The sequence below is a fragment of the Hoplias malabaricus genome, chromosome 9, assembly GCF_029633855.1.
Source record: "Hoplias malabaricus isolate fHopMal1 chromosome 9, fHopMal1.hap1, whole genome shotgun sequence".
Lineage (NCBI taxonomy): Eukaryota > Metazoa > Chordata > Actinopteri > Characiformes > Erythrinidae > Hoplias > Hoplias malabaricus.
The window spans coordinates 30,528,797-30,554,346 of NC_089808.1; the positions used below are offsets into that span (position 1 = coordinate 30,528,797).

Genomic DNA, 25,550 nt, shown 5'->3' on the forward strand with positions numbered 1-25,550 from the left:
AGAAACAAGGAGCTGGTCTTATTGTTATGGCTGATCAGTGTTTGCTGTGTGTCAGAGCAAGAACAACACTAATGAGTAGCACTTCTGCAATCAAAAACCAGGATGGGAAAACTTCATCGAACCAACTAATGTGATATTGATGAAATCATATTGTTCAGAACACTGTGAACCAGCAACTCACGTAACAATTAGTTCATAAGTTCATGTTAGTGCAGTTGCATGAACTTGAACTTCCTGTGTTGAGGCGTTTATTCACAGCAGAAAGCCAGCAGTAAAAGTATATGAACAGAGTCATAGGACTATTAGCAGACCTCACATAGGAATGAGAGCTTTACACATTTTGGTTGTACTGTTGTACAATAACAATAACACATTTCACATCTGTTCTGTGGATCCCTCCATTATTGTATTTCAGTCTGAAAACAAAGCATAGATATCTGGAAAAATGCAAGATTATGTCCCAACACTTATGTCAAACCATGATGATAGAAAAGTAATTGTAAATACTGTATAGACACATTGAACAAGTGTACAATTGTTTGGTGGAAAATCTAATGTGGAAGTCATAAAGAGGGAGAGTGACTGTGCAGTCTGTTTCTTTAGATGTAGACAAAGTAAGGGTTACACAGTTTGATTTTGCATAATGTGGTTTAAACATTTTTCCTAGAACTATTTGATATAAACAGTTCATTCAGGAACCTTCGTTTCAAAGAAGGCTGTTGGAATGCAGTGTTATGTTGTGAAAGTTATGACAAATGATGCAACCTTCCAAATGATATGAGAGGTATTACACTAAACAAGACAAATGAACATTATCCCTCTATATCTGTACAACAGATCTCAGTGTGCTTATCAACTTTAGATTGCAGGCTGTTGCACCGCAAGCTGAGCTCACGAAAGATAAAGGACAGATGTAATATGTAAAAATGGAGCTGAAATGCATGAGAAATTTGTGTGTGTAGTTTTGTACGATGGGGGAAATTTTGTGACTGTGTGATTGCCAAATTTGCAAAGATGTGAAGAGATCTACTGTTAATGATAGCCATGGTTTTCATTTATATAGTGATATATAACTGTACATTTCCTCAAACTGGGGAGTGGAGCTTAAATGTAGACATTACCATAGAGGGGTGTGTGTGTGCATGTGTGAGAGAGAAAGAGAGAGAGAGACAAAAAAAGCGGTAAGAGAAGCACAGAAAGCGTGAAAGAGGCAGGAAAAAAAGCAGGAGGAATAAAGCCACGTAGATGGACGTGTGACAAGGGGAGGGTCAGTGGAATTTTGGAATACAGTGAATGCTGGGACGTGTACTGACCTGCAGAGTGGACAGACCTTCAGAGAGACAAGACTATCTGGTGGACAACAAAAAGAACGGCAAGAAGATTTTGACCAAGGTACTTTATTTTGCCTATAAGTACTCATATACAGCATTACTAGACTTTGATTGGTCACATGCTTTGATTTGGCATTGAAGCTGTGTACACTTTTATTTATATATAAATATGATGATATATTATATATATATATATATATATTTGATGATGAATGGACCAATAGATATGCACTAAATTAACTTAAAATATAATCTTTTTACATTTACTTCCATTGAAAGTTTGAAAGTGAACATTTTTTCCTTCTCCTGTAAAGCTGCTATTTTGGGAGATACAAGTTTTTAATTGGAAAGTGACAATATATTGCTACATACTTTGTTAAAAGTAAGCCTCTAAACTGTATTTGGATATTCCAGTAATATCTCACATCAAACAGATATTTGCATTGGAGCTTCTCACAGGGAAATTCTCTGTTCAGGTAACAATGAATCATTGACATTTTAAAGATTAAATGGGATTAGCCATGTTATTTTCTAATCTGCGGTGAGTGTATTACATCTTGTTTTCAATTATCTACTTTTACACTAATCACATTTTAAGTCAGGAGTTCATATTGGGATTATTTGGATTAGCTCATTTATCAATTTGTTTAATGGTGATGATTTCACGTATTGTAGAATGTATAGTATGATGCACGATGAAACCATTGGTTTGTCTTAGTTTGTATGTCATACTGTGGTGTATTTTTAAAATCTCAATGTTATATAAGGTAAAATATATTACAATTTTTAGGCTTAGGCTTTTATGGGTGGTGGGTCTTTTAGGGCTGGCTTTCCAGACAAGACTTCCTGTTTGATTAAGTCCTGTACTTTATCCTACTTTCACTGGAAAGTCACAATTCAGAATGCTGTGAAGTCCAGGACTAAGCTTAAACCCTCTCTGGGATAACACCCCTTAGTGTTGCTGCCCCCATATTTTGGAACTCTTTACCTTCTTCTATACTCACTTTTTCCTCTCTTTAGATTTTCAAAGCCTGGCTAAAATAATTTCTCACAATACTTTGTCTCGCTCCGATTATTTACACCATACTCAATTTGTAAAGCATCCTTAGGTATGTGACATTTTACATAGGCAAGTTACATTTTTATTGAATTAACTATTTCCTAATAGTTACATATATATGTATATATACATTTTATTTTTGTACCGATTTTGAAAACCTGAGCTGCCTTTTACAGTGCACAAAGATTTCATGAAGGACAGGCCAGGATATATACTCCAAAAATGCAGGCAATAAATTAGTTTAAATTAGAGGTAAAATTATAGGTAAATTTGCCATTTTTTCAAGCTTTTTGGACAGTGAATAAAATGGGAGATTAAATCCATTTATATGTGTATGAAATATATGTTACATATTTTAATAGTTAATGATTTATTAAGATGTATTAATACAGTAGACATGAGGAATTATATTGGATTTACTTTGCTCAATGGTGATTAAGTTACATGTTTACATAGTCAATGATACGGTATCACAGGAATAACTGGAGGCTTAGAAACTTGCAATGTCAGAATGAACAGAGCATATTTTTTTTCCCTTATTATTTTCAAGAATTAAATACAGGTATGATACCTGGTTGTTCGAGCCCTTTGTTTTCAGCAGATAGATTATATATAATTACAATACTACGACAAAGGTGTTTTTTGCCTCTCAGCAAGGTGTGGCTGGTTTTGATTTTCTTTTACTCATTGCTTATTCCACCAAGGGATCAATGGAGAAACATGAGAATATGACCTGTGTCTGTACTCCTGTGCAAAGGAATGACCCAAACATAAATGGCAAAATATTAAACTTTAAATTACGATATTAGCAGGAAGTAAGAAAATGAATGTGATATCTTACTGTGACATCACCTTTAGTGTCTTTCAAAGTTGAAGTTTTTCAGAGAATGTTTGTAGAAAGAAGCCACTTGGTAGATTTTGGTCTGTTAGAACTCACAATGCAAGACATTCTGCAATGTTCTACTGAACTGTACTTATTCTCTGCTACATACTTCAGCTGTTGTTCTACATTTATAAGTAACTAGTAAATTTGTGTTCTCAAATAGAAACAATGATATGTGTTCATGATCTTTTCCTCGGTTGCATGGCCCTGGGCATTTAAACTACAGATATGTCCACAAGATAAGCAGAATACACATGCACATATTGTGGAGTTATGCATGGACCTTCTTACCTGATCAAACAAAACACACAGCTCTGAGTAAAATAAAACCTAGGTGTGCCACTGATCATACTTTTGACAACTAGATTGTAGGCAGTTGCATAACCAAGTTGAAAAAAATAAACTGTTCAAGCTGTTCCAGTAGAATATTGGTGATTGCACAAACAAAAACTTTACAGATCTGCGTATTTAACACAACAGAAAAAACAATGTTCAGTCAAAACCCGTGCTGGGTTTGTCATTACAGTTTCTGTAACGAAGTAATGTAACAAATTACTGTAAAATATTTTGTAATCACATTATAGTTACTATTTTAATAAAGACTACGCTACTTTCGTAATTTTTCTATAAGGTATAATTTTAATAACCTTATTAACATATCGTAAGTCTTTTTTTCTCTGTAATTTCCGCTTGCAGTTCAATACCACAAAGTTGATTTATTATCCATTCCATTACTTCCATTACTTCAATAATTCACAGGGATTCCACAAGCGTGTTTCAATGCTTCAGCTCAATGTGTCGTATTAAATTTGATGCAGACGTGTCTGATGTCCGGCCTTATTAGTTCAGTCACGCTCACGTTCATTATTTGTAAACTAAGTCGTTCAGTTCATTCATTCATTATCTGTAACCGCTTATCCAATTCAGGGTCTAGAGCCGACCTGGAATCATTGGGCGCAAGGCGGGAATACACCCTGGAGGGGGCGCCAGTCCTTCACAGGGCAACACAGACACACACACACACACACACACCTACGGACACTTTTGAGTCGCCAATCCACCTACCAACGTGTGTTTTTGGACTGTGGGAGGAAACCGGAGCACCCGGAGGAAACCCACGCAGACACGGGGAGAACACACCAACTCCTCACAGACAGTCGAACCCACAACCTCCAGGTCCCTGGAGCTGTGTGACTGCGACACTACCTGCTGTGCCACCGTATATATATATATATAACCAGAGTTCTTTTGGAGTAAAAGCGCTGTGGGTGATGGCAACAAATCAGTGTTCTGATTAAATGTTAAACAAACTTCACAATCTGATTGGTCCAGCTAAAATTTTCCTATTGGTCCATCAATTGGCCGTCAAACAGTCTTAAAAGAAATCCGCACATGCAGCAGAGAAGGTAAATGTATGGATTTGTTCCACCTCATTCAAAAACTTCCAATGTCTCATTTGGAACCTCAGAAATGTTTGCTCTTGCACATTTTAAGCCGTTTGAGAGGTGATTCACACATTAACGACATTTGATTTACAAATGCAAATCTTTTTTATACATTTAAAAATTATTTCTATACATTACACATATTTGTAAATTTTATTTATTATTTTTGTTGTTGTTGTTTTAAATTTGTGCATTCCAATACATTTATAGATTTGAATTTTACATGTATGTACTTACTCAAACGCAGTTACAAATTACGTTACATTTGTGAGTATTGTTTTACACGTTCAAAATCTTTTTGACTCAATACATTTCATTGGTCGTCACCTATATTTAGCCAATCAGCAGCCAGTGGAGTCACAGTCCCTCCTACCGCGGTTTGTTTTGCGGCGGCGAGGACAAACAGTTCAGCGCTGAAACACTGGGAAGTATAGCTCTGCTTTAGATAGAACTAATGCTATTTTAGCTCCTTGTGGCTTTGCTTAATCTGAACCTGACGTAAACAAGGACTACTGACGTGGAGACTGACCAATTAAATGTTTACAGAGAAGGTTATCGACCAATAACGGTAGCTCTACAGTCAGACCATCCAATCAGAAGATTTTAGGCTACTTCACCACGCCCCTCCTCACTCAAGCGAACCAATCGGAGTAGGGGAGGGCGGGACTAGTTTGTGAACGAAACGCCTCTCGAAGTTCTATGTAAACTCTAGAAAAACAAAATCCCGCACGGACATTATTTTAAGTCTAAAAAAGAGGACATGTCCGGGTAAAAGAGGACGTCTGGTCACCCTACTGCTATGGGGCTTAATCCAACTTCTTTTTATTGAATACTATTTCTGCCACTGACTTTTGTTTATTTAGCTGTTTACCAGTGCGTACCTTCGTGTGTTTCGCTGCCAGTGTGTGTGTGTGTGTGTGTAGCTAGCCGCGCTAGCCGCGCATGCGCAAACGAATACACGTTCCGGTACGGTACGAGGGCGTGGATTATGAGCCGGTGAGTACATTGGCAGCTGCGCTTTTTTGCTTATATACAAAACAAATCTCTTTCTTTATGTCATCAGATCTTAAAACTTATTGGCTGCTATCAGGATGTTAAGAGTATTTAGGGAAAATATAACAAATATATTAAGACAAATCACCTACCCAGTCTTTAAGTTTTATTTGACTATTGTATATTGTTTAAATACATAATAAGCAATTTTCAGAGAAAACAAGTGAAAATATAGTGAAAGTAATTTTATACATGTTTATTGTTGCTGCTACTGCTATAAGCTCCTAAATAAACTATGGAAGGACTATTGTCTATCATTTTTGTACTGTCCAGATTTGTCCATTGATTTAATTTGTGTGTTTTTAAAAGGGTGTGCGTTTTAGAATGTAACTTAAAAGTAAAGTAATGAGGTTAGAGATTACATTTTCCAGGATGTAATGAGTAAAATAATCCCATTACAGTTTTAGTTAAGTAGTGAGTGAACAGTAATGGATTGCAGTTTTTTTTTTTGAGTAACTACCCAACACTGGTCAAAACCACATTTAGGATTCTTCCTCTTTCCTTCTGTTATAAATACACCACATGGCCACAGTATTAATAAAGAGTTTAAGTCTTGGCTTAACATTTTGGAAAATCTCTGTGAGGATTAATGGCTTTCAGCATCAAATACATTAGTTGTAAGGTACTCTGCTTATCTATGGAAATGATACAATCCCAATGGTCCACAATTGGCACACTTTAAATCAGATTTTCTAATCATTTTGGGTTTGTGCAAATGCTGTGTACAAATATAGTGTATGTTTGCATCAGTTGTTACTTGTTGTTGTCTAAATATCGGGTCATTTGATCTGAGGTGACTTATCTTTGCCACAGATGCTGCAGATAGAGGTTAGGTTAAATAGTGGATTTGTATTCCTTTAAAATTAATGGCCTGTTTGGTGTGTGTGTATGTGTGTGTGTGTATAGATGGAGTACACAGTAACAGTGGCTACAGGCACCTCAGAGTACTCAGGCACTAACAACTATGTGTATGTGACTCTGGTGGGCGAGGAAGGGGAGAGCGAGAGAACTCTTCTGGACAACCCTGGTCTGGACCTCTGCAGAGGCGCAGTGAGTGATCATGTGTGGCCTTATGTGTCTAATATATAAGCCATGTACAGTGGTAGGAAAATGTTTGGGCACCTCTGATCATTTTCATGATTTTCTTTTATAAATCATTGACTGTTCAGATCAACAATTTCAGTTAAATATATCATATAGGAGACGAATTTGTGATATTTGAAAAGTGAAATGAAGTTTATAGGTTTTACAGAAAGTGTGCAATAATCATTTAAACAAAATTAGGCAGGTGCATAAATTTGGGCACCCCAACAGAAAAATGACATCAATATTTAGTAGATCCTCCATTCGCAGAAATAACAGCCTCTGAGCGCTTCCTATAGCTTCCAAAGAGAGTCTGGATTCTGGTTGAAGGTATTTTGGACCATTTTTCTTTACAAAACCTCTCCAGTTAAGTCAGGTTTGATGGTTTCCGAGCATGGACAGCCCGCTTTAAATCACACCACAGATTTTGAGCAGTGTTTAGGGTCGTTGTCTTGTTGAAATATCCAGCCCCAGTACAACTTCAATGTTGTCACTGATTCTTGAACATTGTTCTCAATAATCTGCTGATACTGACTGGAATCCATGCCACCCTCAACTTTAACCAGATTTCCAGTACCTGCACTGGCCACACAGCCCCACAGCACCTTATTCCAAAATGAAGCTGGCTTGTCCAAATGTGCTTTAGCATACTTCAAACGACTCTGTGTGTGGAGTTTGCACAGAAAAGGCTTCTTCTGAATTACCCTTTACAGCCTCTCCTTGTGCAAAGTGCGCTGGATAGTTGAACGATGCACAGTGATACTATCTGCAGCAAGATGATGTAGGTTCTTGGAGCTCGTCTGTGGGTTGACTATGACTGTTCTCACCATGACTGTTCTCCTTCCCCTCTGCTTATCTGAGACTTTTCTTGGCCTGCTACCTAACTAGAACTGTACCTGTGGTCTTCCATTTCCTCACTATGTTCCTCACAGTGGAAACTGACAGCTGAAATCTCTGAGATAGCTTTTTGTATCCTTCCCCTAAACCATGATGTTGTATCTTGGTTTTTAGGTCATTTGAGAGTTGAGGCTCCTGCACCTGCCTAGTTTTGTTTAAATAATTATTGCACACTTTCTGTAAATCCTATAAACTTCATTTCAATTCTCAAATATCACTGTGTTCATCTGCTATATGATATATTTAACTGAAATTGCTGATCCGAAGGACCAAAGATTTATAAAGGAAAATCATGCTAATTATCAGGGGTGCCCAAACGTTTTCATACCACTGTAGATATAACGGCGACTAAAGTGTGGGTCCAAATTATATGTCTTCTTAAAAAAAATAATAAAATAAAGTAAATTTTTTATACAAAATAAACTCCAAAAGCTGGAACAGAAGGTAAAAAGCAAATATGAACAGAAAGTAGTAATTTGTATTCCAATTTTGACAGATATTTAACAAAACCATTCTGGAAATATTAGATATAGGGTAAATTAAAAAAAAAAATCAAGTGCAAATATTTGTCATTTTAAGTGGCCCTTGCAAATGTTTTGAGTCAAATATGAAATGATTTACCACATAAAGTGTACAAAATGCTTGGGAAAGAGGGCAGAGGAATGACTACATTTAACTCATAGCTTCCTGGTTATTGACTTAACACTTAACATTATTAATTTATACACCAGTCAGCCAAAACATTATGACCATCCATTTTTTTCTACACCTAGTGTCTATTCTCTTAGCTGACCATACAGGAGCATTTATTTTATTTCTACAATTACAGAATATAGTCCACCTGTTGCTCTGCATACTTTTCACCCTGTCCTTCAATGGTGAGGACACCCATATATATATATATATATATATATATTTAATCACAGGTGGGTAACGTTGACTTGTTTTTGCTGTTAGAGTTACATTACTTAAGTTGGAACTGACTACTAACTTAGGGTAAAAGTAAACACAAACAGCTGTTTTGCTGTAATTTTGCTGTAGTTCTCCAGGGTCATATACGTTGCCTTTAAGAACAGGAGCAAAGTATGCATTCTGTAATATATACATTCTCTATATCTACTTCAGGTTGATGACTACACTGTGCGGAGCTCTGCTCCTCTGGGCCGGGTGCTGCTGGTGCGGTTGGAGAAGCAGAAGTACTGGGTGGAGGATAACTGGTTCTGTAGTTATGTGTTGGTCACTCCGGCAGGTGGGGGCAACACACAGACCTTCCCCTGCTACTGCTGGCTGGTGGGGGATGTGAAAGTGGAAGTGCGGGAAGGCACAGGTCAGTCCTCAGTAACACCCCCAACAAATATACTTTGTCATGGAATTTGCAAATCACTCTGTACAGTGATGTTATCAAATCTGAGTAGACAGCAGAGGGCGCTCATGGACATTTTTTACAAAATGGAGGGGGGATACGAATTGTATATATATATAAAACTAGGGTGACCAAACGTCCTTTATTACCCGGATATGTCCACTTTTTTAGACTTAAAAAAATGTCCGGTCGGAATTTTCGTCCAGGATTTTGTTTTTCTAGCGCTTACATGGAATTTCGAGAAGCGTTTTGTTCACAAACTAGTCCCGCCCTCCCCTACTCCGATTGGTTCGCTTGAGTGAGAAGGGGGCGTGGTGAAGTAGCCTAAAATCTTCTGACTGGACAGTTTGTCTATAGCGCTACCATTATTGGTCGATAACTTTCTCTGTAAACATTTAATTGGTCAGTCTGCACGTCAGTAGTCCTTGTTTACGTCAGGCAAAGCTCATGTACCTACCCTCATCTCGAGCAGCTATGCCGAAACGGAAATGTAGGTTCTCGAATGAATTAAAAAAGAAATTCCCATGTTTTGTGTGTAGCAAACAAAGGTGTAAAGGATCTAAAAGCACACATAGCTAAGCGAGAGCTAATCACCATTTTGTGTAATGTACTTAAGCTTCCAGAATATAAATGAACTCTCTGCATAAATTATTAGAAACCCATTCAATTGCTTTTAACCTTTAACCAAAAAAGTGTCTTCTCCTTTCCCTCTCTTTAACATGAGCAACATACAGCTTATCTTCATTCATGAGAAACTCCCTCTAAACTCTAAAGAAACGGATTTATCAATGCAGATTTAAGCTGAAGATATATTCATTCCAAAACATCTAACACTGAATGATATCACTTTTCTGTCTGTTTTCTTGCAGCTAAGAAATTGTGTGATGAGAGCTTGCCTCAGGAGCTGGCTCACAGAAAAGCAGAGCTTCAGGAGAGACAGAAAACATACAGGTCTGTACACTGCAGTGCTGGGATTCTGTTGGTAAGGCCAGTCCTAGAAGGTATGCTCAGCCCTGCAGTCTTCTTTCAAGTCTGCACATCATAATTAATAATTATATATATATATATATATATATATATATATATATATATATATATATATATATATATATATATTTAGGTCATAGATTCTTGCATATACTGAAATATCAAAAATCACATAAATGTTAGGGCGGCACGGTGGTAGGTAGTGTCACACAGCTCCAGGGGCCTGGAGGTTGTGGGTTCGATTCCTGTGCTGGGTGACTGTTTGTGAGGAGTTGGTTTGTTCTCCCCGTGTCGGCGTGGGTTTCCTCCGAGTGCTCCGGTTTCCTCCCATAGTCCAAAAACGCACGTTGGTAGGTGGATTGGCGACTCAAAAGTGTCCATAGGTATGAGTGAATGTGTAAGTGTCTGTGTTGCCCTGTGAAGGACTGGTGCCCCCTCCAGGGTGTATTCCCGCCTTGTGCCCATTGATTCCGGGTAGGCTCTGGACCCACTGTGACCCTGAATTGGATAAGCGGTTACAGATAATGAATGAACTGATTATTAGAGGGACACCTTCCATTCCAGGCCTATAGTTGCATGGAATTTTGAGTTAAAAGCTGCTGCTAAATGAACAATCAATGAAGTCCTTGTTAAAGCCTTGCCTTTGTTTGTCTTGCCCTTGTTTGTACTGGAGTGGGGTAAGGTCATTATTTCTGGTGCTGGTGTGGTATAATTTTTGAGTGAATGTATGTGAACCAGCAAGCTTAACCAGTAGTGTCTTTTTTTCTCACAACTGTGAGCAATAAGCCACATAATGTTGATTGTGAAGATTATTTTTCTGTGGCTCAGTCTCCTAAGGCTCACGGATTCATGTGAGGAACTCATTTTCATTTTCATTCCTGTGTGTTTTCTGATCCAGGAAAATTTGCTTTTCTCTAGGCAAATTTTATTAGTATTTTGTCTAACCGTGACTTAAGGCACATTGAGGAATAGGAAGTCCCACAGCCTCGTGACCTCATGCAAATGAGAGCCATAGGACTGCAAGTGCACCAAATGGAACAGTGCTCGTGTTTACATAGCATTTTCATAAAGACTGCTACATTTCACTCATATTTGAGAGTGTATTGTTGATCCCTGGTCTGTTCAATTTGTGCTTGTTAGATGGGTAGCGTGGGCTCCAGGGATTCCCAAATGCATCGATGCCAAATCAGAGGCAGACCTACACCAAAATGATCGCTTTGCCAATGAGAAGCGCAGTGACTTCGAAGGGTCTCTTCAATATGCGTGAGTGGTGTTAATTGACATGTACTGACCTGTGTGTGTTTGTGTGTGTGGGGTCCAATAATAGGACATAATTCTTAAACTCTCTGTAAAGTGCCAGATTAAAGATGTACAAATACACTCATTAATCTGGCCATACTTTCTCATTGCCAGGCTTTTGGAGCTCTCTTTAAAGAAGTTGGCCATCAGATTTGGGAAGTCCTGGAATGATCTGGATGATTTTAAACGGATATTTTGGAAACTGAAGAGTCCCATTGCAGGTTTAGTGTCCTCTCACTATTACCTGGCAAAATGTGATTATGAACTATGTTCCTCACTTTAGGAAAATGCTATGATGATGTGTCTATAAGATTGATCATTATAAATGTGCGCATTTCTGTTCAAAGTTGTATTATTAAGATTCTTTAGAAGAGTCAAAGCTACAATTTTTTTATAAAGTTACAATGAATGGAGACAATTAATCAAAAATAATTGAATGTTTTTTTTTCTGTATACAGACTGTATATATTAGAGCGTGATTGATATGATTATATATTTTACATGTCTCTTTGAATAGAATACACTATGAATCACTGGAAGGAGGACAGTTTTTTTGGCTATCAGTTCCTGAATGGGTCCAACCCAAGGATGATTCAGAGGTGCAGGACACTGCCTTCTAACTTCCCCGTCTCTGGAGACATGGTGAAAGCCTTTCTGTGCCCCAACACCACCCTAGACAAAGAGCTCAAGGTTGTTTTTTGGTTCTTTTTTGTTTTTGTTTTTGTAATAGGTCAGTTACCAAGCAGGAGAGCTATCATTGTCATGGTCCATTTATGTTATATATTGTCATGTACAAATATGCATACTACAGGCCATAATATGTTTTTTCTGTATTTCTGTAGGCTGGAAATGTATATCTGGTTGACCATGGAATAATGGATGGTGTCCCTGCAAATGTTATCAGAAATATGAAACAGTACATAGCAGCTCCGCTGTGCTTACTCTATGAGCATCCTGACAATGGCCTCATTCCCATTGCCATACAGGTAACCCCAAAAGATGAGAGTATATAAACTGAAGATATATGGACACTTTTCTCCCCACAAAATCACTCCTAGCTGCATGGAGGAGAGGCATAGACAAGGTGTCTGTGGGTGCCCTTAGAAAGCATTAAGAACCTTTCTGTAAAAACAATATTTAACCTCAAAAATATATCCCAACCTCTGACTTATTTGTCAGAATTCTTAACTTTAATGGATACTGTTGATTTCAAACAATATCTATTTAGTGTATGTGTGAAATGTCAATCCATTAGAACTGATTTTTAGTTGGTAACAGAACTAATGACAGGCTTGACCTTTCCAACTTGTCTTTTTCCAATTAGCAAAACAATAATGGATCTCAGTATCACAGCATTATATTTCAGAAACTCAAGGTTATATATTGACTCTAAAACAAAGATTGATACAACCTCTGTTTCGGCCGATTACTATTTCTGCCAGTGATCTGTAAACCTTGCCCACCTAGCAACATTTATTAGGAAAAATTCGACTTAAACAACATCTGAATATGCCAACTGTTACAAGGTAATCCAAAATTCAGTCCATGATTCAGAGACCAGAATAAAAAAAACTGCTGTTATTATCTGATTTATGTGAAATTTCTAATTGCTGTTGTTTAATAAATGTATGTGTAAATATATATATATATATATATATTGCGATTTTGATTATCTTCTATAAATTCAGATCTAGATACGCAGGCTTGATATATATTCTCACTGTCTGTTAGGAATTTAGTGTGTTCTCCCTGTGTCTGTGTGAGTTTACAGCAGGTGCTCTAGTTTTATCAGAACAATTCCAAAACACCTTATAAGTAGATTTAAATATGTTCATGGACTGGCACCTCAAGCAGGCTGTGCTCCTACCGTACACCCAGTGATTCTGGGTGAGCCCTGGTCCCACTGAAACCCTGAATAGGATAAAGCAGTTACATAAAATTAACGAACACAATATCTCTTAGACCTGCCAGGGCTAATCCTAACCCTGTTTAATATCAATCTTCTTTCAGCTCGAGCAGAATCCAAAGAAAGACACACCCATCTTCCTCCCAAGTGACCCACCCCTGGCCTGGCTATTGGCTAAGATGTGGGTGCGTCATGCCGAGTTCCAGGTGTTTCAGCTGCTCTCCCACCTGCTGCGCACTCACTTGGTGGTGGAGGTGGTCTGTGTGTCAACCCTGCGGCAACTACCTGCTGTGCACCCTTTATATAAGGTCAGAGATGGGCATCGGCTCAAACAATAAAATATAGAGTCTATTTCTGTGATTACACCATGTGTTTATATATTTTAAATGTAACATGGCTTACAGTAAAAAAAAATCTATAATATATTAAAGTACATGGCTTACTTATCAAAATCATTTCCACATGAATCCCATTGAACCATATGCAAAGGTTTGGAAGCCTTTGGACAAATTACAATCTTTGTAGAGATCACAAATCTGAATGACATTTTATTTGCAGTTTATCAGATTGGAAAACAACAGAACCATAAAATTTTACAAATTCTGGCACATATTATATTTTATATCTTAAAAGAAATGCTGCATTAAATGAGCAATAAAATACATATTTATATTTACTACATGTAGAGGGCATGTACTAGTAGGCAATCAACAAATGTGTCTATTTACCACAGAGCTACACTGTTCTGAGGAGAATAAACAAATCCATAGATTTTGAATATATTTTTCTCTCTCTGTTGGTCCCTCTCACTTCCTCTGCAGCTGCTCACCCCGCATCTGAGGTACACTCTGGAGATAAACTGTCGTGGAAGAACACAGCTCATTTCTTCTGAAGGCATCTTCAAACGGGTCAGTCCCTTGTTCCCTGAACAGCTGCTGAATGTAGTTCTGAGATGGTCTGAAAGCATGATTTATCATTGATGTTGTATAAGGCAGCACATGTGATGCTTTTAGAACATATATTTGTGTATACATTGTTAGGACAAGCATCCGTGCAGATTTGACTGCTGAATACATATGTTGTCTAAGCCCAGGTGATTATCTGCTTCTCAGAAAATTCTCTGAAACTGAGAGTGAAACACAACCTGGTGCATTAAGTTTCAATGACAGGTTAATGCTGGAAAACTATAGTAAGTCTTACTTTAGTCAAATCTACAAATAAATTTATCTCACTGAGCAGATGCTCTTATTAAGAGTGACTTTATCTTTCTGCTTATGTTAGAGGTTCATGATTGTAGGAATCTTGGATAACAATAAATTGATATTATCCACAGGAGCAACTGAAAATGCACTGAATTATATTACATTGTTTGGCAATCGCATTCCCCAGACCTGAATCCAGCTGAGAACCTCTGGGATGTTATGCCAAGTAGCTCCACAGACTTTCCAGGAGCTTAATGATTCTATGATTGTGGTCTTAGAAGATTTTCCCTAGGACACCATTTGTCTTTTCATCAGGAGTATGCCGAGAGTTTCTGGTGGCCATACGCTGAGTCATTTTGTTCTCAAGGAATTACACAATTTATATCAGAAAAAAATATTATACACGAAGATTTCTCACTTGAATATCTGGTTCGTCAAGATCTAGTGTGTAATTTTTATTTCTTTTGAGGACTGTATAAGAATATATTACATCAGCACAATTACTAGCAAAAAATAAGTAATCAGGAAAAAAGACACATAGTGAAATGCTAGAGTTTCCATGAATTAAATGCATATATAATAAAATTACATGTTTTGTTGATTCAAACATGTGCTGAAACTTTTTTACTGGCCCAGGGTGCTAGCCATGGGTGGGACCCAGTTGGCCAGAGCTAATGCCCCAGGTGCGAGTGCACATACGCAGACTGTTCTTTTTAACTGTTCAGCGCAAGCACACATTCCCACAAGTCAGATTCAGAGCTGGAGCGTGAGGCGACATGATTAGGTTTGCTAACTGTCCTGTATTTGGACTGTAAAAGCGGTGTTATAGGCTGTTATAAAGCCCCACGGCAACATCATCGGTACACTGGATCTCCCAACACTGAAACCTGATCTGAAGTCAATTCCTCCGCACGCCTAAGGTTTTCATTTGTTTATTATTCAAGAACAATTGTGCCCACTCACTCTTGCTCAGCTTATTGTAGCTGATATTGATATAGTTTGGTGATAGTCAAGTTAGGGTGGTGGTGTTTTTTTTTATATGTGAGGACAGTGATTTGGTGTTGTGTGGTGAGCCACAGTCCTCATAAGTCTCATCCTGGGTATTTGCTCTAACACCCTTTAAGACTATTAGTGCTGTCTTGTCTTTGCCTATTTCAATGTGACTTTTACAATTTTATTCTCATAAAGTAAATATTAGTTAATGTATAAATGTATAGATGTTCTTTGAGAAAATCAACACAATGTGTACATTAAACAGGCATTTAAATTTTACATAGGCCTATGATATATTTTATACCTATATTCAGTCATTTTTTATGCATGTTTAGTAATGAATAAATGTAATGAACTGAACTACACAACTTGTTCTGTATGAGTTGTTCAGGTCAGCTCAGATTCAGCAGGTCTTGTTCTGTGCAGGTGGTCTCCACAGGTGGAGATGGTCTGCTGCTCCTGGCACAGAGGGAGTATAAAATCCTGACCTACCGCTCTCTACAGCCCACCTTTGACTTCTTAGACAGAGGTGTCACTAAACTCCAAGACTACTTTTACAGAGACCACTCTCTGATGCTCTGGGATGCCATTCACAAGTAGGAGTTCAGTCTGGTGCCAGTCATTTTGTCCAGTCATTCCATTTAACGTTATGAAGCTGTGTTATACTGACACCTAGTGGTTTGTATATATCTGGCATTCTATACTGAACCATATTTAAACATGTCTACCCGCTGTGTGAGGCCCACTCAATGAAGATGAAAGGGCATAATAAAATAGGAAAATGTAAACAATTTCATTTTCATTTCATTTTGAGACTTAGGATGTCTAAGCGCAACATATATATATTTATTTCTAGTGATATGCTTCTGTGATATGGTTTTTAGAGACCTCCAACACTTTAGATATCTGGTTCCTATCACCACCGCTGTGAACTCTATAACACATGACTTTGAGTACTTAAGAATTGAATCATGCAGGATTTCCCATTTAAAGATAGACAGATAATGCAGGCTTAATAGGCATTCATTTTAAAACAAAACCTCAGTTCATCATATCAATGTCATGTTTGCTTTATGCTGTAGACAAGTATTTACAATGCTGTTAAAGGGATAAAGGTCAATGAGTTCATCACCGCAGCTAGAGACTGATGTATTTAATTTCTATTAATAGGTTTGTGTCCAGTATGGTGACGTTGTACTACAGCAGTGACAGTGAAATACAGCAGGATTCGGAGCTGCAAGCCTGGATTAAGGATATAGTTGAAGAAGGCTTTGTGGACTTGCCAGAGTTTGGTCAGTGGACCACACATTACTAGAGTCTGACCCCTGTGTGTTTGGAGCCCAATCCTTGTGTGTCATCACCTTATTTATCCCTGTGCAGATTAATGACTGTGTTTTTTGTGAAACATGTCTGATAGGACTGGCTAATGAACTGAAGAAAAAAGAGGAGCTGATCACTCTGCTGAGTGTCGTCATCTTCATTAGCACGGCACAACATGCGGCAACCAACAATGGACAGGTGAGTCACGGCTCTTCTTTCATAACAGGCCAGAAACCACCTACCCACATTAGCTCCTTGCACCATCATGCACAGAAATGAGCATTGTTTTTGGAGAAGGAAAATCATTATCAATATACAGTAGAGATCACAATTAGAGAATAACTTATATTTGCCTGAATTTCAGTCAATGATTTTCCTAATTGTAATTATCCTCACATAAAAAGAAGAGATGTAGAGTAAACCCATTTCCCTATTTATAAATGTACTATATAAGGTAAATGTGAATTTCCAGGGTCCTATGCTGGTCATTATATTATTTAAAGCAGGGGAGGGTGATGACTAAGATGACTTGCTCAGTGGGCAAAGAGTTAACCATCTAGAAAATTGGCACATTGCATGGCTGCCCACCGCTCTGGGAGTGTGTTCACAACTTTTACGTTGTACAATGACAAATAATAGCACATTACATTATATTATCACCTGTAAGAGTAATCATAGAAACATGTGCACCCCTAATTTTACCTTTGTGTGGGCGGCATAGGGCAATGTCTTGCTTGAATTATAATTTTAAAAATTTTTTCACTTGAAATTTACATGATATAAACAAAATTATTCTAAAATTATTACTAAACGTTATAGAGAGCATCCTAATATTACACCTAAACCGAATGTTTTAAACACAATTATACATTTGAGAACATGTAAGATTTATGGGAATTACGCATTTTGAAAGAAATATAAATGAGATTTGAGGTAAAATTAATATCAGTTATGTGCTTTAATAGGCTATATTTGAAAACAGTGCAGCACATGGAGAAGATTGAGTATTACCTGATAAATAGTCTTTTAGTGTTTTAGTGCCAGACTAGCACTAAATAACTGATCTGCCCCAAAGTGTTAACTCCAGTTTTGATCACAGCATTTACTCATTTCATTTTTTTTTTCTACATTTAGAATGCTTTTTAATTATGAAATGCATTCACCCCATTTTCCTGTTATTGTAACTTTAGCTGGGATGAGTAGTGTAATTTGGAACATGTACGCTGTTTTGATCAGTTGTGTATCTTAAAGGGGACATAACGGGGGAAATTTTTATTTTTATCTGGAGCTCACACAGTGGTTTTTGGTTTGTCAAAACATGAGTCATTCTGCATCTTATGTAGTGTGAGATATAAGAATTGCCCCAGCTCCTCTTCCAATCACATTTACAGTGACCTTAATCTTAGAAGCAAAGACGAGGGCTAACAGCAAAACAAGAATATGTGTACTGATTAAATATGACAAATGAAAGCAGAAAACAAATGGAACCAAGCAAAAATGGCTAAAAACCATGTCTTGTACTACTCACTCCTCACTCTTGGGCTTTTACGCCAAATTGAGGTGTGGATAATTTTCATTTAAAGAACAGGGTTCTCTTTCAGTGCTGTGTTGTTTGATCCTTATGGTATTTTGACTAAAGAATGTCACAGATATTCAATTAAGAACCCAGAGTTTTCACTTCAGGAACATGGTATATTTCCTGTTTAAAGTTGCACGATGTACAATTATTTAGTTAAAATGAACAGTAGCAGCTTTACTGAGTCAGGAAAAAATAGAAAACAATCTGTGCTGCTGTGAATCACTCTGTTAAGCCTCAAATAGAGTTAAAAATCTTTACAAAGATGTGAAGTTAGATATGACGGGAGGTTTTCTGTTATACATTACACACGGGTGTCTACAGCACAGGATATAGCTTATGTAGCTTTCTTTCACAGGCATACGATTATAAAGCCCCAAATGTAACACAGCCTTTGTTTTATTGTAATTAAATGTTTATCCCCCTATGTTGATATTTGCTGAATGCATTCAGATTGTTCAGATTGCCCTTTGCTTCTTTCCCCCTCTGTTTATGACAGTTTGACTGGTGTGCATGGGTACCCAACACACCTTGCACCATGCGCCAGCCTCCTCCCACAGACAAGGACGCGGTCACTATGGGGCTAATCATGGACACACTGCCAGACATTAGCCAGTCATGTGTGCAGATGGCGATCACATGGCATTTAGGAAGAACTCAGCCAGATGCAGTGAGTCAAAATTTTGCGAATGTGTTCAAGTGCTCCATTACATAATTTCAACCATCTTTACTCTAAGGACTTATGTGGAGACTCTTCAGTTTCTATTTTTCATAAATTAAGTAAAAGTTTCATAGTAAGTTAGTAATAAGTGGTAACTGCAGACATTAATTACAAAATAATCAGCATTAAATATAATAAATAATAAAACCAGACTGATTTGCCAGACGCAGACTAAACACAAATCTAGAATAAAGTTTTTAGTAGTTTTTGGCACTTTGGGCCAAATTAGGTCCATATATAGGTCCACAGAAACTGGCCCTTGGATTTTAAAAGGGATAATCATTGTTTATTCATTTATCATTAACACATTTTATTGTAATTTATTTCTATTCTAATTTTTTTTTTTTTGCTCTTGCTTAGATCCCCATGGCACAGTATGCAGAGCAGTACTTCAGTGAGCCGGAAGCTCTACAGGTGATAAAAAATTTTCAACAGGATCTGAAGGAAATTGAGGAGCATATTGTGAAGCAGAATGAGGGCCTAGAGCTTCAGTATCTCTATCTGTGTCCCAGCCGAGTAGAAAACAGCATTACTATATAGAGAAAACAGTAGTCACGGGTAGACTGGCCACAATTTGTCTGTTTATATTTTTGCTCTGTAAAAATACAGCATATAGTCAGAATCAGAACAAAAGCTTGTAACATTTCAGATTTTATCCCAAACAATTTGGACCTATTCCAATAATCTGTTCAGCAGAATATAATGGTACGTTCCCCAATGGATTCACAGTGTAAAAGGAAGTCATTTAAAACAGTAGAAAAATGTATGCTGTTTTGATCTGACTATATGTTGCTATGTGACATGTCTTCAAAAATAATGTTTCATACAAATCCACATACAGCTTTTTACTTACAGAAGATATAAATTTACGTGTCTCTTTTGATGTAAATGTCTCTTTTGCCAGAGATTTTTTTTTAACATATAAGAGGTGTAACAGAGCCTATATTTTTTTTAATACATTTTCTACAATACTGAGATAATGTGAGAAACGTAGTCAGAATGAGTAACTTTGGAAAAGGTGTAATGTGAAGGTACAGAACTAGTACCAAAAACTGCTGTGAACATTTTCAAGGAAATTATGACCACAAAAATGTCTATTCCTACAAGTCTGTATTTAATACTTAATAAAAATGTGACAAACACATTATGTATGTTTCATTCTTACACATAAAATGTAAGGCAACTTGTCCAGAGTTAAGATAGGAATTAAAAAACAGATGGCAGTAATCATCCTTCTAAAATCACTTAAGGCTCTTGTATCTTGTCAAGGACCAGAATCTGGGAAAGCTTTGGCAAGTAGAAATAGGCACGGTGAACACAATATACACTGGGACTAATTACACTTTTAAATAGTTGCAGCAAACTCCTGTCTAGTAATATTGTAGTACCATGATCAAATCTGACAATGTGGAGAATACAGTAAGGTCACTTTCATTAAGTCTATTGTGGTTTTCAATCCATTAGATGGTGCTAATGCACAAGATATTCATTGCGCTTATTGATCTGGACATTATAGAAGGAGACTATTCCAACCACCACATAGATCCCTGCAGCAATGAAACAGTTGTAGCCAACTTTGTTGTAAAGTTCATAAACATCTTGCAGTGGATTTCCCCTGCAAAGAGAAGGAAGAACTTTAATTAATGAACTGAAAGAATATTTTACAATGGAATACTGGATGAGTGGAATATACAGCATCTTAAATAAACACTATTGAAAGTAAAACAGTAAAACTGACCATTTGTGCTTGAGTACTTCAGGACAATTTCAAGTAAAGGTAATCATTGGTCAGGTTGTTTTTTTTAATTATTATTAAACTAGTGCAGCAGGTAGTGTCACAGTCACACAGCTCCAGGGACCTGGAGGTTGTGGGTTCGATTCCCGCTCCGGGTGACTGTCTGTGAGGAGTGTAGTGTGTTCTCCCCGTGTCCACGTGGGTTTCCTCCGGGTGCTCCAGTTTCCTCCCACAGTCCAAAACACACACGTTGGTAGGTGCATTGGCGACTCAAAAGTGTGTGTGTGTGTGTGTGTGTGTGTGAGAGAGAGAGAGAGAGAGAGAGAGTGTTGCCCTGTGAAGGACTGGCGCCCCCTCCAGGGTGTATTCCCACTTTGCGCTCAATGATTCCAGGTAGGCTCTGGACCCACCGTGACCCTGAACTGGATAAGCGCTTACAGATAATGAATGAATGAATAAACTAGCGCTCCATTTGTGATTAGTTCTAGAATAAACATTTGGCACTGCATATCTGTCCATCATTTCACTTTGTACATTATCTCTCAAACTTTCAGGAAATAAGCAGCAACACACAGAATAAACCCCTGAAGTTGGTTTAGACCTTGTTTCTAAAGTTGCTCAGTTTAAAAGGAGATTATTACTATTTCTTTCCATACTAAAAGGGGAAGAGCATGGTGGGAAACTCACTCGTTGTGCATGAACTCCTCAGGAATAGGCACATCCTCAAACAGCACGGCTGAATGAACGGTGAAAAAAATCCCCAGCATTGCCTAAAGGGAAAGCAGACAGAGTGCTTAATGATGACCTGCTACCTACATTTCTCTTACATATCTTGACAGATACACTCACTTGTGCATTTACTGTAGAATCATGTGTAAAACTAGTTCTGTTAATGTTTTAGAAGGTATCAGAATTGTATTGCAAGTAATGAAACATTAAATTTGAAACACTTACTCATATCTTACCATGTAATATTACAGTTCTCACACCTTCATGGGTAATCTCAGTTTAAACAAGACTATGTTTACTAAAATTTATTTTATCTTTAACAGATGGTGATTAAGCCATCCCTTGTTAAATAATGTTTATTTTTTGTGAGAATTGGGAATTCAAGCAGTTTCATACTTTAAAAATACAATCCAAAAACAATGAACTACAAATTTTATATGACATTTCAATTACTGTGCTACACTAAATTAAGATGACATGACTGAATATACCCCTATTATGAAACATGCAGGTTAATATTCCCTGCTTACCAATGACATGCCCAGAAAATGTACTGTGGCATAATGTTATAGATAATAGAAATTACCTGGCTAACAGTGGCTAGATAGGAATTCTCAGCCAGTTAACTTAAGCCTAAAGTTGAGAACTATCCAATAGAACTCTCCCTCAGTTCTGTTCCTATAGGACAGTCTTTGGGCCTAAGTTATCTGAATAACCTGAATAATCTATCTAGCTTTGTGGAATGGCACTCTTGCCAACGTTGTGATAAATGCTATCAGCAAAAAATTATTTAAATGTCTACAGGACAAAAATGAAAATTTCAGTTAATTGTGGTAATTGTGATATAACGTTTATTGTGCAGTTTACAAATCAATATTTTAGCAAGTCAAGGGTTTTAGTGTTTTTTGTTTGTTTGTTTTGTTTAAAGCAGCTGTATTATTCAGAACTGAGGGAGATAAAAAAAAAAAAAAAAACTTACCAACATTATAACCGCCCAGACACTGAGCACCAGTCCACACGCCGCCAGCTTCGGACCACAACACGAAACTCCGGCCATTTCTCTTCAAGCCCACCTTCTAGTCTTCGAAGATACAGAAACTCTCAGCACTGTGAGGATAAAACACACTTTAAACAAGTGTCATTTATAAAAGTTAGTCTTTTCCTGAAACTCTGAAGTCACACGCTCCGGTCAGCTGACCGAACGAAAGAGGAAACTCACCAAAGAGCTGCCTTCACTGCGCCCTGCTGTTTCAGACCGTTCATATCCCACTGAAGCCCTGAGCGCTTTCTTCAGTTTTAGAATTACTGTTTATTATTATTATTATTAATGTTGTTGTTGTTATTATTTAATACAGTATTCTGTTATAGAACTTGAGTATTACCATTGGAATAACACAATAACGGCTTTAACATTATAAAGTAACAAACTGAACCGTAGAAGGTTTCAATGGTTACATCCGAGCAATGCAGAGTTCAACACCTTAAATGAAGGCAATACTTTTCAGCATTTATTTAATTTAAAGAATAATGAATTGTTAACAAAAAGGGGTAGATATAAAATACGATTTTCGTAGAAAATTACTGTGCAGCCAGACTCTATTGATATATATCCTCTGTCTAGCAATTCCAAAAGCTATACCCCAAGTATTATCATTGAAATTACATTTTCAATTATAAAATACATGCAAACATAAATAAATAAATAAATAATACAATAAAAAAAATCAAGGATCATATTTGGTCTTGAGAGGCTCTCTGAAAATCTGAATATATCACAAAAATAAAGAACAATAAAAAATTAACCACTTTAAAAGTAGTATTTAAAGGTGAACATGTGTGTTTCTGTGTATATTTAATCATGCAAAAATTTTGTTTGTTCTGAAATACTAGTATGCAATATTCTGTGGTATTCACATCATAAAAGCTCTTTTAGTTGTTTGAATATTTTGTATATCTTAAGAATAAGCTAAATATTTGCATTTAAGCAGAAATGGGATGTGAAGCTAAAACTAGTCTTGCATTCCCAGACTCTCTAGGAAGAGATTTCTTGTGGGCGGAGTGTCTGTGGCTGACACTAGGCAAAAACTAAACTAGTAATGCATGTAGAGTTGAAGTCATAATGTACAGGATATATATATATATATATATATATATATATATATATATATTGTACATCACACAATATACAAATAAATCAAACAACTTTGTGAAGAAGCTGAAAGAAAAAGGTGCAAACGTATTTTAAGCTATGTTACTGATTGCAACTGTACACTGAGACAAATATCTTACATTTGGAGAAGTTTCCTATGGTATAATGAAACAAAAATTGAACTGTTTGGCCATAATGAACACTGTTATGTATGGAGGAAAAAGGGGAAGACTTGCAAGCCAGAGACCCTCATCACAACAATGAATCACAGGGGTGGCAGTATCACATCATGTGAGTGCTTTGTTGCAGGAGGGTCTCGTGCACTTCACACAATGGAAGGCATTAGGAGGAACGAAAGTTATGTGGATAAAATCTCAGCATGTCAAGATGTTAAAGCTAAGAGCAAAGGACAATGACCCCAAGAATACTAACAAAGCTGGTGTAAAATGGTTTAACAAAGTTAAAGTAACATAGTGGCAATCACAAAGCACTGACCTTAATTCTATAGAAAGTGTTTGGGCAGGAATGAAAATCTGTATACAAGCAAGGAGGCCTACAAACCAACGTTTTCCCCACTTTCACCATTGGTCAGGACCACAGACAAAGGTGGTAGACCACTGTCAGTACTGCAACACAAACTGTGCAGCAAGAGATCAGCTAATGTTTCTGACATTACATCCACAAAGTGGACCAATGAAAACTCCAGGGGCACTGTTGTGTTATATTCACTCATATCTGCACAACACACATTAACACATCACCACATTTTCAGTATCACTGCAGTGCTGAGAATGGTCCAACACCCAAATCATACATGCTGTGTGTACAGAGTAAGCACAGGTGCGAGTCATAAAATTAGAATATCATGAAAAAGTTCATTTATTTCAGTAATTCCATTCAAAAAGTGAAACTTGTATATTATACTCATTCATTAAACACAGACTTATATATTTCAAGTGTATATTTCTTTTAATTTCATTTAAGCGTCTCCCCTTGGCTAAAGACAAAAATGACTGAACTGCTGCTGAGCGGTCTAAAGTTATGTTCTCTGATGAAAGTAAATTTTGCATTTCCTTTGGAAATCAAGGTCCCAGAGTCTGGAGGAAGAGGGTAGAGGCACAGAATCCACGTTGCTTGAGTTCCAGTGTAAAGTTTCCACAGTCAGTAATGGTTTGGAGTGCCATGCCATCTGCTGGTGTTGTCCATTGTGTTTTTTTTTAGGTCCATGGTCAACGCAGCCAACTACCAGGACGTTTTAGAGCACTACATTATTCCTGATGCTGACCAACTTTATGGAGATGCAGATTTCATTTTTCAGCAGGACTTGGCACCTGCACACAGTGCCAAAGCTACCAGTACCTGGTTTAAGGACCATGGTGTCCCTGTTCTTAATTGGCCAACAAACTCGCCTGACCTTAACCTTGTGGAGAGGAAGAAGCAATACACCACACCCAACAATGAAGAATAGCTGAAGGCCACTATCAGAGCAACCTGGGCTCTCATAACACCTGAGCAGTGCCACAGACTGATCGACTCCATGCCACACCGCATTGCTGCAGTAATTCAGGCAAAAGGAGCCCCAACTAAGTATTGAGTGCTGTACACGTTCATACTTATCAGTTGGCCAGCATTTCCAAAAATCCTTTTTTTTTTTGGTCTTAAGTAATATTCCAGTTTTCTGAGATACTGCATTTGGGGTTTTCCTTAGTTGTCAGTTATAATCATCAAATTAAAAGAAATAAACAGTTCAAATACATCAGTCTGTGTGTAATGAATGAGTAAAATATACAAGTTTCATTTTTTAATTGAATTACATAA

The 25,550-nt window shown here is 37.3% G+C and overlaps 2 protein-coding genes across 3 annotated transcripts; one reads left to right on the forward strand and one right to left on the reverse strand.

Annotated features, from left to right (window-relative positions):
• The first annotated feature begins 1,227 nt into the window (after nt 1-1,227).
• Nucleotides 1,228-20,189, forward strand: alox12 (arachidonate 12-lipoxygenase). Its single transcript, XM_066680691.1, has 15 exons — nt 1,228-1,392; nt 6,679-6,822; nt 8,878-9,079; nt 9,985-10,066; nt 11,243-11,365; nt 11,516-11,622; nt 11,919-12,091; nt 12,244-12,387; nt 13,412-13,615; nt 14,129-14,215; nt 15,929-16,098; nt 16,673-16,794; nt 16,920-17,020; nt 18,898-19,068; nt 19,480-20,189. Exons 1-15 carry the CDS (start codon nt 1,294-1,296, stop codon nt 19,657-19,659), a joined length of 2,109 nt encoding a protein of 702 aa, XP_066536788.1. The 5' UTR covers nt 1,228-1,293; the 3' UTR covers nt 19,660-20,189.
• A 2-nt stretch (nt 20,190-20,191) lies between these two features.
• Nucleotides 20,192-22,916, reverse strand: rnaseka (ribonuclease, RNase K a). 2 transcript variants are annotated; one of them, XM_066680695.1, is made up of 4 exons: nt 22,803-22,916; nt 22,563-22,690; nt 21,542-21,624; nt 20,192-20,734 (listed from the first exon to the last, which is right to left on the reverse strand). In XM_066680695.1, the coding sequence occupies exons 2-4, from the start codon at nt 22,638-22,640 to the stop codon at nt 20,590-20,592; spliced, it is 306 nt and encodes a 101-aa protein (XP_066536792.1). In that variant the 5' UTR covers nt 22,641-22,690; nt 22,803-22,916; the 3' UTR covers nt 20,192-20,589. The 2 variants fall into 2 exon arrangements, with proteins under 2 accessions (XP_066536792.1, XP_066536791.1); XM_066680694.1 differs by lacking the exon at nt 22,803-22,916 and having other exon boundaries at nt 22,563-22,795.
• Nucleotides 22,917-25,550: the final 2,634 nt, after the last annotated feature.

Bases quoted from the DNA above. Each gene is read 5' to 3' on its own strand.
- rnaseka (XM_066680695.1), bottom strand. From the start codon at position 22,640: ATGGCCGGAGTTTCGTGTTGTGGTCCGAAGCTGGCGGCGTGTGGACTG. The intron at 21,625-22,562 runs GTAAGTTTTTTT...CTTTCCCTTTAG, and splicing joins TCTGGGCGGTTATAATGTTG to GCAATGCTGGGGATTTTTTT. The intron at 20,735-21,541 runs GTGAGTTTCCCA...TTCTCTTTGCAG, and splicing joins GAGGAGTTCATGCACAACGA to GGGAAATCCACTGCAAGATG.
- alox12 (XM_066680691.1), top strand. From the start codon at position 1,294: ATGCTGGGACGTGTACTGACCTGCAGAGTGGACAGACCTTCAGAGAGA. The intron at 10,067-11,242 runs GTCTGTACACTG...TGTGCTTGTTAG, and splicing joins GAGAGACAGAAAACATACAG to ATGGGTAGCGTGGGCTCCAG. The intron at 17,021-18,897 runs GTGAGTCACGGC...TGTTTATGACAG, and splicing joins CGGCAACCAACAATGGACAG to TTTGACTGGTGTGCATGGGT.